We start from the raw sequence: 16,234 nt of genomic DNA on the forward strand, positions 1-16,234 counted from the left end.
TACGGCCGCGAGAACTCTGTATTGGTGATCAGTAGCCTGCACTTACTTCCAGACATCATTTTCACCACCCATTTGCCATCACGTACCCCCCACATCGCTCGTCTTATCTGATGCTTTTTTTTTGTTTAATTTATATTGCTTACTGTTTTTTTGTTGTAATTTTTGTATCTATTTTTGTATTGCATATTTTCATTCATGGGCATACAAGTATACAACTAATTAAACATTTTTAATAGAGTCAAAAGCATTTCTATACCTGTTATTTAAACATACTATTGTGAACATTGTTCAATTAAAAATAAAAATTTTGTTTTCACAGTAAAATGTTGTTTCTTATTTTACGTTATACAATTATTAATAGGTACGATTTTGTTTATTTCAACAGAATAAGGGCTCATGAAGAATATTAAGTTATTAACCAATTTTTTTTTACTATGTAAGTACCAAATTTTCAGAAGAAACATGCACTCATCTAGCAGATAATACTAGCAAGCCCTTAAAGTGTTGTGTTGTTTGTTGTTTTAGTTAACTATAATTTATACACTAATACTTATCCTGTTCTTTATTTATGTTATAAACTACTTTTATCATTTTCAGTCACACAAGTGGGTTGTGAACGGAGTTTTTCTAAATTAAAATATATTAAAAATTATTTGAGAAACTCAATTACTCAAGATAATTTAGAATGTTTTATACATAGAAAAGAGAAAATACTCATGAGTGTAGAAAAAGATATATTTTAACTTCTAATAGTAGGTACAGATAGTGTAATTGATAAGGTTGCAACCTAACAATGAGTCTTAAAAAAAAATATTAATGTATTATCTATAAAAAATAAACAAATCTGTACTGAGAGTATCTATTACTTATTAGTTATTATATACCTAGTTTTGTACTGTATTGTTAGGTATATTAAAATAATATGTTGATCGCTCTTATTTTTTGGGGGCCCTTATTCAAATTACTTACCAGTAAAAAATATAAGCATATCCGCCACTGTATAGACTATTAATCTGTAGCGTTTGTCCGCGTACACATGATGAAGACAGGACATGATAGGTGTAGATGTGGGTGGTTATTTAATTTAACGTGAATAATCTGATAATTTTTATTTATTCAAAATGCTCCACAATTGACAATAAGATTCAGACAATTATTAAAGAGAAATAAAATTTTCAGATCAGTGAAAATTTAAACTCGGAGTGTTCAGAAAGTCAAAAATATTTTAGGTCCAAATAAATGAATGATACACTGGCGACTGGCGTGAAGGAGCTCGTACTAGCCTTAGGAATATCACGTCTGAAAATCGGACGTTCGAGGTCTATCCCTCTACTTGTTCTTATCCCTTACGTTAAGCGCTGTTTTCTCTCGTCGCGGCGGTCTAAGCCCTTAGCATAATATAACATGAGACCCAAGGTCCCATGCATGTGGCCGTGTGCCCGTAGATGGCTTATCCTTTGATCTTTGCGGGATTCCATCAAAAACTATATTGCCGTACTGCCAAATAATACCTACTTTTATTACTTTATTTCTCACTGCGTTTATCTTACCCTCCCATCGTAATTCTCTGAAGTCGGTCTTTTTTGCTGTCTGTGGTCAACGCTAAAAGTGTCATAGTTAATACGAATAATCATTGCTTTCCCAGGGTCTGCAGTTATATGATAAGATAGTTTAAATATTATAATTATCTAAAAGGCGATGTCGCCTGAGCATGTAGCAATACTATGGAAATTCTGCATTTAAACATTTAGTTTAAGTATCAATAGTGCTGGTATAATTTTTTTAATATTGATAAGTTTTTCTTTTTGGACTAAACCCTTATCTTAAATAATCTATCATTTAGAATTAATATTCTAAAAAAAGCCTTAAAATTCATAATACGTAATAATAAATTACAACATTCAATAATAATTATAATCTTTGTAATTGTATACATACATATTTTGTTATTGATTCAGAAATACATCAAGTATTTACTTATGGTCATGATTATAAAAATATGTTTCTAAAATTATATCTAAACAATTACATTTCTTATGTGAAAAATACCAGATATATTATTGAAAACTAAAATCTGATCCATTTTTCGATTAACGTTTTAGTTTTTGAGATGAGTATCAGACAAATTATAAAAATACTGTAATAGAATTATATGTTGTTTCCGTCTTACAAAACGCACACAAAATAAAATTTAATGTTTAGAATAATCTATTTAATTTTGTTATTTTTAATATTAGAGTTAATTGATTTATGATAATTTTAAAGGCAAGTTCATTATCTATGGCACCAAGTGTTTTTTTTTATATTTTAATTTTGAATTAAGTTATGAGCTTGAAAAATAAAATACCTAAGAAAAAGTTTCTTTGGTCATGGATAATATTCTTTAGTCACTTTAATTTTAAAAATGATAGAGTAAAATGGATTATTCTAAAGATGACATTTTTATGCGCGAGTAAGAAGGAGACAACACAGATGGGTGTATAACTTACATTTAATTAAATATACTAATAATAATTAAAAATACATATACATACTTTTTTTTTACCAACCAATGTTTTTTATGTATTTACACACAATAATTATAGAATAAGAGATCTCTTAAGATACTAAACAGTAAATAATAAATATAAAAATAATAACTTATAAAGAATAATAATAAAAAAAAATATAGTAACATTGTTATTCAAAAATGGGATTCCATGGATACTATCTGAAAGTATCAACAAAATTCTAAAGTTAAGTCTATAGCAAGCAATAAAATATGACATGGATTTAAACCATTTCCAAAAACGTCTTCATGTACTCATTGTAAATTTTTTTAAACTGACGTTTTGTATATGGTGGGGGAGTCTTGTTCTTAATAAAATTTTCAGAATATGTTTTGTACATATATTCCGAACAAACACTGGTTTCAAAGTAATGTTTTTTTAACGTTCCAGGTATTTTATACGAACTCAAAACCCTAGGAATACCTTTCATGTATAGTAATACTTGTTCATATTCTTTAAAAGGTACATTTTCTAAACTAACATCTGGATCACTTTCAGGCTCAAATAAATTGTAGTCTTTGTCTAAAGGTATTAAAGATTCTTTCATAAAATCTGTCATGACAACAGGCTCACTTATTACATTTATTTGTTGTGGTTGATTGGCTTTCAATGCAATATCTCTATCAGAATACCAACTATAATTGATAGGGTTTAGAATGGCTTCGAGACGGTGTTCAGAAATACCTAATGTATTCCTGAAAAAAGTTCGGCAGACTTTTGTAGGTACCTTATTCCAAATAAAACGGTATGTCGGACAGCTTTCAAACGTGTTATCTTTTTTTTTAGACATACGCAATTGTACTAATTGAGCTATTTTACAGTTCTGTTCAGTTGCATTCAACATCTGAAATTCTTTATAAATTTGTCTTCGTATGGAAGCAGACATAGAATAAAAACATAGTAATTTACAGTCCTGGTCACAATAAGGTGGAAGCATTTCACCATAACATTCTGTTAAGTCTTGATTATAGATTATAGATTCTGGAATTCCTAGAAAAATAATAAACATAAAAAATGTGTTCATATGAAAGCAATTTTTTTTTAACCCTAATAAAAACTATATTATAAATAGCATTAGACTACTATAGAATACAATAGCATAATATACAAGGGATTTTTTAAACACACTATATAATTATATTAAAATAATATTTTTTATAAAATATTTTTCTGAGTTATTCTAATTTAAATACTAAGCTTATTAAATACTTTATAAATGGTTACGAGCTCGGTAATTATAATTAAGTATGCAATATGAAATATTTGTGAATAATTACTATTTAGATAAGTTTACTCAGACAAATTTTGTTTTACTACTTAGATAATTTGTTTTACTCTTATTGGTAAATATTATAACCAATAATTTTCAATACAAAGTAAAAATTTCAAGTATCCAAGGTTATTCGTTTTTGAATTATAACAAAATTAGATAATAATTTGATAATAAATCATTATTTTACACCTGAATATTTAATTTCATCGACATTTAAACTTAAAAAGCTCATGCAATATAATTGTAGGATTACCCTAAACTTTATACTTTAAAGGTGTCCATGACCCAGAAAAAGCTAAGGATCTATGACATTGGTTTAAAAATAAACTGTTCTTACCATCCATATGATTTTTTTCTAGTAGTTCCAGAATTTTTGTTTTTGAATTTTTCAAAATACTTTTTTTTTCAAATGACAGTAAATTTTTAGCATCGTCACCATCCAACGTGTCTAAGTATATATAATCACAGTCATTTCCATTATTTCTTGATTTTGGAATCATATTTTTTTCTATTACAGTAAAAATAGTTTTTGAAGAATTAATTGATTTATTTTTGACAATACAATAAATATAGAAACAAAAGAAAATGTTTTACTATTTTAAAAGTTTGGACCTATTTTGTTTCTTTTTACATACACCATATTTGAATTAATAAAATCAGAATTTTAAGGAAAAACAAAAGTTGGTTGTAAATTAATTAATTACCTTCAAAAATATTTTTTTCAATTGATTCTCTATGTGATTTCTTAACTACTTTTGAAGTACATTTAGTTTTTGATATAGTAGTGATAGTTGAATCATCAATATGCATATTTTTCCAATTATTTTCATCTGTGAAAATAATTAAATAATTATTAAATTAAATTGCACAAACCATTGGTAACATATTATTATTATTATTCAGAGGGAACGATAGGATAGTAATAAGACCCAATGCCCAGTCGATTCATTATGCACTCGACCAAACATACGCGTGTTTTTGCAATACATGCATAATGCAAGTTATTTAAATAATTTGTTTTGTTAACAGCAATATTGTTTAAACATTTAAAATATATACTCTAAACAAGTTAATTGGTTTGTTTTTATTTTCTTAATCAAGTATGGTTATTGGAATAAAAAAAACAGAATTTTGAAAACTTCAAGTGTAAGTTGTAAATAGAAAAAGTAAAAATGAATAGGTAGATAATTAAGTTAGTTTTAATATAAGATATTATTGAGATGGATTCAATACAAATATGCCAAAGTGGTGTAATGATTTGAATTCAGAAAAACAGTACGAATTTTTTAAAACTTTAAGAATTTGTGTTAAATAGGAAAATAATAAAAATGTAAATCAGTAATAATGAGTAGGTGGGTAATTAAGCTAAATTTAGTATAAAATATTAATGAGAGAGATCCGATATCACACCCCAGTAATAAAATGATTTGAATCCACGAAAACGTTGGCGTGAACAGTTCCAAAATGCCAATTTTTTAACTTTTCTCATAAAGTATAAGAATGTACAAGCAACCATCAAAATGTTTTAAAGAAATGTTTGCAAGCAAAGATTTAAACAAATATTGTTCAAAATTGTATTTTTGATTGTAATAATTTACTATAGTTTTGACACGTAATACATGACACTCACGACGCGTTTGTTTTTTTTAAACAAGGAATTATTTTTATTATAAAGAAGTCACTTTGTTTAAAAATAGATATTTAATGTTTCAATAAGTGTTTATTAAAAACTCTTTTTGAAAGGTTTTTTGAATACTGAACATTAAGTTCTTTATTTTTTACATTATGCATTTAAAGTTTTGACCAAAAAAATGAAGCACCCTTTACAAAATATGTTGTGAGCTACTTCACTCACATTAACTTAAATATTCAAATGGTTATAAATAAAAAAAATTATTTGTGTCATATTTGATATTTATATGTTAGAAGGCTAGATTATTTAATAAACTATAATAGGATACCAAGATGTTAAGAGATTTTAGTCACTAAGTTAAGGATGAAAAAAAAAAATAAAGTTTAGTATTAAAACTGTGTATACCTTAAATACAATAAATTAGTAAATTACTCACATTTAGTTTTATTGTTCAATTAAGTAGGTACATTAATAATTTCTCAGAATGTATAGCTAACATGCATCATTTTAAATTTTTATTACCTTTATTGCCATTCATTTTTGCTGAACTAGATTGGAAAGATGATGTATTAAAGATTTGTTGGTAATTTTCTGGTTTTTGGTCATCTAAATTATTTTCCAATGAATTTAACACCAAACTGTCATTCTTTTTTTCTTTTGTTCTATCCTTTACTATCAAAGTGTCTTCTTCTAAATGATTAAATTCTAAATTATTAAAAATAATATCAATATTTCTGTTGTTAACTGCAGATGCATGTTTTTTATCATGATTGTGTTCAGAGCTTATAACAAATGAATTCTACAAAGTAAAAAAAAAATCTGTGATAATTAAATGACCGATGAAATTGTTGTAACCTTACAATTGTATACATACTTGTGGCTTAACTGATGGGATAGCATCATTATTTAGACCATAAATATCATTAGTCATTAAAACATCATCACTTTCAAAATGATCAGAGCAAATTCGATCTGAAACTGATGGCTGCCAATTGGGCAAGCCAATACTATCTACCCATTTTTTGAGCATAGTTTTGTTTTCCAATGGAAACCTAAGTGTAATATCAAAATATAAAATGAACAACATAATATTTGATCAAATATGATCTAGTCAAGAGAAAAGGAAGAAAAGAAATCCACAAAGTAAATGACATGTTCAGCAGATTTGAACTAAATCTGGATCTTGTCAAATATACAATGTTGTTTATATCATGGGCCGGAGTAAAGTCACATAAATACAGAAGCCCACATAATGGGCTCTTTTTTATAGAATATTATTTTTATAAGATTTTATTAATGGAACTTCTTTTGGAGGGACATTGTTTCTGGCATTCATTAAATATTATTACTTTTAAAACTATTTCATAGCATTAAATAAAAAATATCTATATTTATAATTTTGGAACTAATAAAAACAACTACGTTACTTAAAAAACAATGTCGTTTTTCCATCTTTCAAAAATGTCTTGTCACAGCCTTGAATAATACAGAATTCAATTTCTGTTGAATTGTTTTGATTACCTAATGATAATTTTTTTTTTCCAAAATATTAACAACAATAAATATGCATTTATGATAACCTTAAATTTAGCTATACTTACTATAACTATCATTCACACTTCTTTTTCGTTTTCTTGCAAACTGTGTAAATTCATGCGGCTGTAGATAAAGAGTTGGTACAATATTATTATTTTTCAAAATAGTTTGTCTAAAAAGTTGACCTCCTCGTCGTATAGTAATAGATGTAAAATCATCAGGATTAAAATGAATTGAGCATATTTTTAATAAAGGATCAAATTTGTCTTTGCGCCCACACATTTTCCACCAGGTTTCACAAAGTGATTTATTATCCTTAGGAAAGTTGATGAAAAATAATGTATCAAACTGGTTTCTTGCATTTTGATTACATAATACAACCGCACATACTTGATTTATAAGCTGGTTTGTCTAAAAATTAAAAACATTACTAGATGTTTACTTGAAATAATAAAATAACTGAACCAACATTTACAGAACTTGTTACAGATGAAGACAATGACACAGAATCTAATTCTAGCATTGATTCTTCAATCCCTACATTTTCAAGTTCAAATTCAGTGTCTGAAAGTGATGATAGATAATCATCATCAAATGCAGTAGCTTCATTCGAATTCTAAAAAAAAAAATTCTATAGCAATTAGTTTTAATAACTCAAAGTTATAAATAAATTTTAAAAAAATAGTCTTACACTATAATCACTAAAAGATGATGTATTTGTTGAATCATAATCACTTGATTTCATATCACTAGTATTTGGTGTATCAAGTAAATCGTCAGAATTAATATCGCTTGAAGACCAACATTCACTGTCTTCAGAATCTGTCAATGTCTTCTCATGTGCACTATTCTATACACAAATACATATTTTAAGCATTTCTCATAATTTATATTATTCTTAATTTATTTTTATACTTTATTACATTTACTTACATTCTCATCTGACAAATAGAGTATGGGCAGAGCACATGGTTTAAGCTTATATTCCTTATCTACAATTTCATAATCACCAGCACAAAAGTGCTTTTCACATATCCTACTTTTGTCAATTGGTAACCAATTTGAACGATTTGTCGCCATTACCCAAAGTTGCAGTTTTTCATTATCATCAAACGGGAATCTACAATATTGGTAATACATCACAATGATCTTTTAATTATTCTTATTAAAACATTCAAATTTAAACAAAAATACATACTCATGTAATTTAACTCCATCGTCAGAAGTCTTCAAACATCCTAGAACAGAACAACGATTTTCCATCGCAATGGTACCTACAAACTATCTCGTGCTTCCTAAAATAATTAAAAATGTCTTTTACTTTATATTTAAAACAAGTTGCATAAGTATTTTAAAGTAAAACTACTATAATTATTAAGATCATCTGCTAGTACTTTCACTGCACTACTAGTTGATACTCCGGTAGAACTATAGTCAATACTACTATTATGTGTATATTATCTATATAGCAGCCTCTACGATGAACAGTAATAAAATATTATAATATCAGTTATTGTTATCAATTTTTATCAATAAAATACAAAATTAACGTTTAAAATTGTAATCAATTAGGTATCATAAGATATTATCTTTGAGTGATCACGGACGTACTCTTAGATCCATACTACTATATAGTATAAGGCCTATGCTTAGATCATATACAATATCACTATCAATATCATGTATATGATCTAAGTATTGGACACAGCTCGGTATACGAGAAATACACACATGGCTCCATCCATTGTATATGATCTAAGCCCTAAGGACGTACATATGTACGTCTGTGGATGGGATTGAGCCATTGAGCCATGATGAGTTAGGTTTCGAGATTCCTTAGATTCAGTGGTGTAATGGAGCGTATACTCATAACAATATTTACAAAGAAATGCGTTTACTTGAAAAAAATATTTATTTTATAAGTATACGGTGGACGGAGGTAAATGGGAAAGCGCGTATTATTTTATTAATTGTTTTTGAAGATTTGAAATGGGTCTTTTAAATTCTATAGTGTAAAAATAAAAATAATATTTTCAACATATTTATGGATTTTATATTTAAAAAAATTGTTGGTTGATACTGATAATGAAGTAAGAATAATGATAAATGTTATATTCATGTACACTACAAAAATTTTTCTGGTATAGATATATAGAACAAGTGTCGAGCGTATTGAGAAAAAAAATTTTTAAGATACATTTAAAAAAATATGGCGTATACACAAGAAATTTTTTACCAATACATCCCTGCTTAGATTCAACCTATAGATAGCCGATAGGCCCTTACCACAGATATATAAACATATGTATGACCTTAGTATACTTACTATACATTAAAAAATACTGTATTCCAGTGTATTGAATACTATTTACTAATAAGTAATAGACTGATTAAACTGGCCTTATGGATTTTGGTTATTGTACTTTTATAGTTTTGTACACTCAAACCTTATATCAGTTAAAGATAGAGAGCGCTGCTGACTTGTGGCTGCACTATAATAATTAATATTGTGCACGATTAAAAATTGTTTTCACAGGTGTAAGTTGATAAATTAAAAAAGTAAGTAGAAAGTATATTGTGCCATTGTGAGCAAGAGGACCATATAATGAATTCCAGGTTTTATTTAGCTGGATTTAAAATCCACCATGAGCTAGGTAGGTTAGGGTTAGGTTAGGTTAGGCCGTTAGGGGTATGCCTGTGAATTGGCCAAATCGGGCGATTGAGGTCTTGAACTCTGTCGTGACTTACCACAGATATATATTAAACAAGTATATAATTTTAATATATATATATTATCTGTGTGGCGTATATTAAAATATAGGAAACGGTAAACAGCCGACCCCTCGCAGCGTACTGCGCCATTGTGACAGTAAAAGTACCCTGAATACGGTTAGGTTAGGTTAGGTAAACAAAGGTCTAATATCATTTTGGTGTACCGACTCGTTTCCCAGTTTTTGACTTCAGATCATAGGTAAACAAGAACCCGATCAGCTGATCGAGTGTCGCTTCCATAGTATCTTAGTCCGTGGAATATACTGGAGCCGCGGACTCGTCCACTTTCTTATGTTACGAAAAACGGGCCGTCTCAATTGCGGCTACCCCCAGCACCGTATGGCAAGAAATTGAATCTCCATACAAATTACATTGAAAGACTACACATTTTAACTTAACATAACTCCGACATAAATGGTCACATTGCGCTAATTTTGGTACCAACATTTTTGTTTTCATGTGGACTTCAAATGTATACCTAATACAAGTTAAAACAAAAATCTCTGAGCAACATTTTTACTAATAAAAAGTATCCAAAAATATTTATACATTTTTAAATAATACTAATTTAGATAGTCTAATTCTTTAATTACTTTAATATAATTAATAATACAAATAATTAAATAATTAATAAAATTAATATTTTAACTACCAAAAACAAAAACCGTGAATACTAAAATAATAAATATACCGAATTGGCAATCGGGTAGGGGGAATCTGTTTTCGCCCAAAATCAACTTTTTGGTTTTCACCCAAATTACTTTTTTTTACCCAAACACAAAAAAGAGTGATTTGGTTTTCGGCCAAAGAAATATTATTCATAGTAAACGATAAAGCATTTTGGTCACCACTGCCCATTAGGCAAAAGTGGCGTAAACTCCAGAATCTAAATTAAATTATACCTTGCCAATAAATCAGATAAGTTATAATTGAGCTGAATGTACGGACACAATTCGAGATAAAATTATATGCCACGGTCGTTCGCTCGTGCCGAATAATCAGACAAGTTTGTCAAGTATATATTCGAGTTACAATTTATTTTAATAGATTTTACTTTAAGCTTAAGATGTCCGTGGTGTTTTTAGAAAGCAAAAGAGGAAAAAAAATGATTGTTTTCAACAAATAAAGTATAATTTTGGTTCGAAAACTATTTCAACTGGCTTAATTCGTTGGCGCTGTATTAAACGTATTTGTTCAACAAAGACTTTTAAAAATAATTTTTTTTAATATTATACTATTTTTTTTTGACATGTTTTTAATGTAAGTATATAAAATTTAAATTCGTTTTTCTATGTTTTTATATAGGTATTATATTATTTACAATAAAAAGGTATATGTATACACATATAAAATGTTTTTCGTTTACTATGAATAATATTTCTCTGGGCAAAAACCAAATCACTCTTTTTTATTTTTGGGTAAATAGGTCATTTGGGCGAGAACCAAAAGGTTGATTTTGGGTGAAAATATGTACGACCATCGGGTATACTCCGCGTAGGTAAAATAACATTTCTTGCCATACAGGAGTGGGGATAACAAAAAACTCGACGGCACGTTTTTACATCGAAGTCCGCGCTCCAGTATATTCTTACCTATCTCAGTGGTGGTAATACGAACTTTGAGATTAATCATCAATGCGATTAGAATACGAATGAACAACACCCGCATGTGCTGTCTCCGTGTCTGACGAATTACCTACAAGTGCGTAATATACCAAATTTACTCTCAGCAGATCACGTTTAGCTTCGTTAGATCTAAAATTAGAGTGACTTGATCTATTATGAAACTTGTTGGTGATAACTAATAACTATTAAGTTGTAACATTATCTGTGTTTCTATTTTGGGTAGTTCAATTTTTTAGAAAGTTAAAGGAGCACACAACACAAAAAATAAGTTTTTTTATTTGAAAGTATGTTCAATTCTAAGGATAATGGTATAGGTTTTACGTTTCTACTCACATTATTCAATAAGTTATGAGCAATTGAAAAAACACGTGTGACGTCACTGGGCCGGAGTCATCGTAATTGCCTATCTTATACGTGTAAAAGTTCCTCGCTGGTAAATAATAAATAATAAAACATAATCATAATAATAATCGCAATAGTCGCAAAAATTATAGTATACATAAAGTTAATCGTGCTTTATTCGTGTGTTATATGAAATAGCTTCTAAAAAATTGTCAATTGTCCTTTTTCCTTCATTGTAATCCACGCAGTGCCTTCGCTGGTTGGTTCTTCCCTCAAGATACTTAATATATATAATAATTTTAAAAAAACATCATTTATGCTTATTGTACTTTTTTTTCTATTTACAGATTGTATAAACTAGATTAAATAAAAAAATATATAATAATTATATTAAATATAGATGTATTAACATTTATTTTTAATTAAAATTTTTTTGGAGGGCTCTTTTTCTGTGGGTTTTTTTTCCATGGGCTTTTTTTCCTTGGTGATTTCTTTTCTATGGGTTTTTTTTCCATGGGCTTTTTTTCGGTGGGTTTTTTTTCCGTGGGTTTTTTTTCCGTGGGCATTTTTTCCGCGATTCTCCTCGCTTCACACAACGATTTATCAACCTAAACATTTTATTTTTGCAATTTTATTTACATGTAAATATGTGGTTTTATGTGTTTAAGACGATGCAAGAATCAGAATTTCATTATGACGTTTAGTTTTTTAAATCTTAAAAGAGACAATTTGGTTAAACCTCACGTCATGGCGAGCGGCGTGTGGCGTTCGAACAACGTGTCCGCCGTTTAACCAAAATGTCTGTTTTAAGATTTTTAATACTTAAAAAACTAAAAGTCATAATGAAGTTCTGATTCTTGCATCGTCTTAAACACATAAAACCACACATTTATACGTCAGTTAAATTTTAAAAATAAAATGTTTAGGTTGATAAATCGTTGTGTGAAGCAAAGAACTTTTACACGTATAAGATAGGCAATTACGATGACTCCGGCCCAGTGACGTCACGCGGCTATTCTACATCTCTTAATATCTCTTAAAGTAATATTTTTTTTTACATCGTATCTTCACAAAATCATTTCATATAACCATAACTACAATAATTTAACATTTAAAAAAAATTTAAAGAATTTTTTTATTTGTGTTGTGTACTCCTTTAAGAGTATATAGAGTAATCTCGGTCCGTGCTCCCGACTACTAAAAGCTACATTCAAACAGCACTGGTACACAGATGATTTGAAATGCATTTAGTTATATTCTTGAATTGTTGGTAGATTATATTATTATCGGTATTAATATTTTTAATACGATATGATAAATTGTCTATTTATCTTAGTATAAATAATATACTTTGATATAATGGTAAAACTGGTAAAAGTATTATTTATTTTGCTTAGGCTTACATTTTTTGGGCCAATACTTACTAAAATGTATTATAAAATGCATACACTCTGTTTTCCACTGTCTGACAACTGATGGATGTGGTTATCAAGTGCTAATAGTATACGCTGTTGATAAAGTTACTAAGTAGAAACCTGAAACACGTGGTATGTGAATATGTTTATGTTTATTGAGTCATCCCATTTCCATTCGTTGGAATCTAGGGAGTACTTGCAACAAATAGTACGAGGATCGCTATGGGAATGAATAAATAGAAGTAAAGAAAGGAAGACTGAAAGAAAGTTGGTCAGATAGAATAGAGGATGATATGAAAATAGCTGGTGTGAATAAAGAAGAGGTGAGGGACAGAGCATTGTGGAGGTGTAGGACAATGGTGGTCGTCCCCATATGACATATAATGGTATGCAGAGAAAGCAAAAAAGACAGAGGAGGTATTTTCTCCCATCTCCCTTCAAAAAAAGGGACCAATTATTGAGGCCTGGTAATGGACTATGAATGGTCTAGGAAAAATTTGGCACGGAAAAAAGAAAAACAGAAATGATACCCCTGTATTCATCTGGTTTTTACTGTTGAGTACATAGGTACAAAAGTTTTTTTCTTGTTTTTTTCGAAGTTCAGTTGACAGTAGCAATGCTGAACCTATGTCCAATGATTTGAAAGTTTAAACCCAATTTATTGTAAATAATGGGTATGCGAGTGAAAGCTCACCCGACTGCCTGAGGGCTGAGGTTACTTTTATTTGGTACAGTGTAGAATGTACAATAATTCGCAATCAAAAATCACCCTCAAAGTTGAAATTTACCGATGTTTATAGGCTTATAGCTTAATTCTAAAGATGACTTCAGCCACAAAACAAATATAAATTTAAAAAAATGCACAGATTATTGTAAAATAAAAAATAGCATAAACCATTTACGTGCCCTACGTGCATTAAGATGATAATGAAATCTATGCGATGTCTGTTTTTGTTCTCAAAAGTAACATCACATTGTAATATCTATGTGCCATCAAATAGATTTAGAGAAAAATAGTATTATATTGCGATATCTATATTACGTCACGCAACAGTGGTATATGTGAATACAATAAGTAGTTTTGTAGAAGTTATTAATTGGTATCAATTAAGTATCTGCAGTTATTGATAATATGAGTATATGACTTCACAAAGAAGTTACAATGATTATTAATATGTGAAATTCTAAATCAGTTTATATAATATATGTATATTTAATGTAAGCATAATATGATTTATATGAATCCACAGGCTTTTATAGAAAAACTATTAATATAGTTTAAATAATATTTCAAAAATTAACATAACATACATATTATGCATCATACATATATATAATGTGTATATTATACATATTATATTACAAATTACAATATACATCACATTATTATTTATTAATACTATTTAATAATTATATATAAATAGATGTATTATTACTTATATATATATCATAAATACATACCCGTATATATATACATATCCATATATACCTACCCGTATATATACACGCGTTACCTATTGGCTGATAAAAACAAAGTCTATAAACAATCATATTTTTTCCCGATATACATTTCCCGGGGAATTTAAATTTATACTATTTTTCTAGCATGCAGCGTCCCGCATTAAAGACACTCGCATACACTCGTTACTGGTTTCTGTTTATAATGTTTAGTATCATACCTAATAGTCCTAATATCGTTATTCATTATATTCATGATTTATCTGTCACAGACTCACTGTCTCGAAAAACGAATACCTACTACATTTGGTTATTTTGAAGTTAAAATAACGTATTAATTTATTTTACTATTGTTTTTTAATTGTTATTTGTGAATACTACCTATCCAAACATGGCTTCAAAACAGGTAATTATTATTTAATTTTACAATTCAAATTTTTATAGTTAATACTATGTACATATAAACTTATTTCAAATAGGATAGCCAGATTAATAAAATTAAAATTATTAACTTTGATATTTCTGAATTGAATTACACCATTTAAAATTTGGCACCAAACATCTATCAATGATAATACATAAATATAAAATATTAATGTGTTTAAACAAATTGGGCATACTACAACTGTATTAGATTTAATGTATACCTAATTATATAAATTGTAATATTAGGTACCTATACCTATTATTTTTTTTAAATATTTATACATAAAAATAAATTTCCATTTGTATCAAATAATTTAATTTTTTCATTTTAGCACTTTGTATATGATAAATGCTTATATACCTAGGAATTTATAATATGTAACTACAACAATTTAATATAGATTTGCTAACTTACTCATGTTATCATAATAATACATTAACACTGTAATACTGTATAATTAACATTGTTTAGTGGATAGTCGGTTATTTTGAAGGAGAAAATAAATACTCTGTTATACCCGAGAGTTGGCTTATTATATGTGGAAAAATGTATATATCGAAATGGCCAAAATCTGGTAATGTCCCAAAAATGATATCTGAATGTACAGAATCTGAAATTGATTGGCCAACTTATCCAGTAAAAGTAGTTTCAAGATTTTATAGTAAGTATCTATATAATATATAAAATGTTTAATTGTTGATACCTATTCAATAAAATCAATAATTAGGTACCTATATTAACTAACTAAAAATTTAAGTGTTTTAAACAATAAACAAAATATGGAATATAATTTTAAAGCATTTATTTTAACATTTTGGTAAAATTAAGTAGGTTAATAACAGTTAATAACAATATAATTTTGATAGGTATCAAAATGTTTTTATAATTTATTTTTTGTTTATTTGGTTTTTGATTTGTTGAAATTTTTACTGATATAAACTATAAACAAAAAAAAAAAATGTTTTAACAATCTGCTTTTGTTGTTTGTGGATAACCTATGTTTTTATTTTCAATAATGGCAATTTGTACCAACATTTTTACTATAAAATTAATTAATAAATCCTCTTTAACACTTAAAATAACAAAAATATTAAGGTATAATTTAATTTTATATTATTTAGATAATTACAAGGAAGCTGCAAAAAAAGAAAGAGAACTATTCATTTCTGCTTCAGCCTCTGAGCCAGACTGCCTTGCAAGCAAT

The 16,234-nt window shown here is 27.9% G+C and overlaps 1 protein-coding gene across 5 annotated transcripts; it reads right to left on the minus strand.

Annotated features, from left to right (window-relative positions):
• Nucleotides 1–2,675: 2,675 nt before the first annotated feature.
• LOC111042111 lies at nucleotides 2,676–9,422 on the minus strand. 5 transcript variants are annotated; one of them, XM_022326607.1, is made up of 12 exons: nucleotides 9,318–9,422; nucleotides 8,190–8,286; nucleotides 7,925–8,111; nucleotides 7,683–7,841; nucleotides 7,461–7,607; nucleotides 7,057–7,402; nucleotides 6,883–6,976; nucleotides 6,330–6,507; nucleotides 5,978–6,254; nucleotides 4,527–4,652; nucleotides 4,160–4,330; nucleotides 2,676–3,539 (listed from the first exon to the last, which is right to left on the minus strand). In XM_022326607.1, exons 2-12 carry the CDS (start codon nucleotides 8,252–8,254, stop codon nucleotides 2,773–2,775), a joined length of 2,517 nt encoding a protein of 838 aa, XP_022182299.1. In that variant the 5' UTR covers nucleotides 8,255–8,286; nucleotides 9,318–9,422; the 3' UTR covers nucleotides 2,676–2,772. The 5 variants fall into 5 exon arrangements, with proteins under 5 accessions (XP_022182299.1, XP_022182298.1, XP_022182297.1 ...); XM_022326606.1 differs by lacking the exon at nucleotides 9,318–9,422 and adding an exon at nucleotides 8,386–8,505; XM_022326605.1 differs by lacking the exon at nucleotides 9,318–9,422 and adding an exon at nucleotides 8,358–8,500.
• Between the last annotated feature and the right edge of the window lie 6,812 nt (nucleotides 9,423–16,234).

This window comes from Myzus persicae, unplaced genomic scaffold (genome assembly GCF_001856785.1).
Source record: "Myzus persicae strain clone G006 unplaced genomic scaffold, MPER_G0061.0, whole genome shotgun sequence".
Classification (NCBI taxonomy): Eukaryota; Metazoa; Arthropoda; class Insecta; order Hemiptera; family Aphididae; genus Myzus; species Myzus persicae.

Excerpts from the sequence above, each read along its gene's own strand:
- LOC111042111 (XM_022326607.1), bottom strand. The coding sequence starts at position 8,254 with ATGGAAAATCGTTGTTCTGTTCTAGGATGTTTGAAGACTTCTGACGAT. Across the intron at positions 6,977-7,056 it reads AAGTGTGAATGATAGTTATA|GTAATCAAAACAATTCAACA; the intron begins GTAAGTATAGCT and ends AATTATCATTAG. Across the intron at positions 4,653-5,977 it reads AAAAATGAATGGCAATAAAG|ATGAAAATAATTGGAAAAAT; the intron begins GTAATAAAAATT and ends TTATTTTCACAG.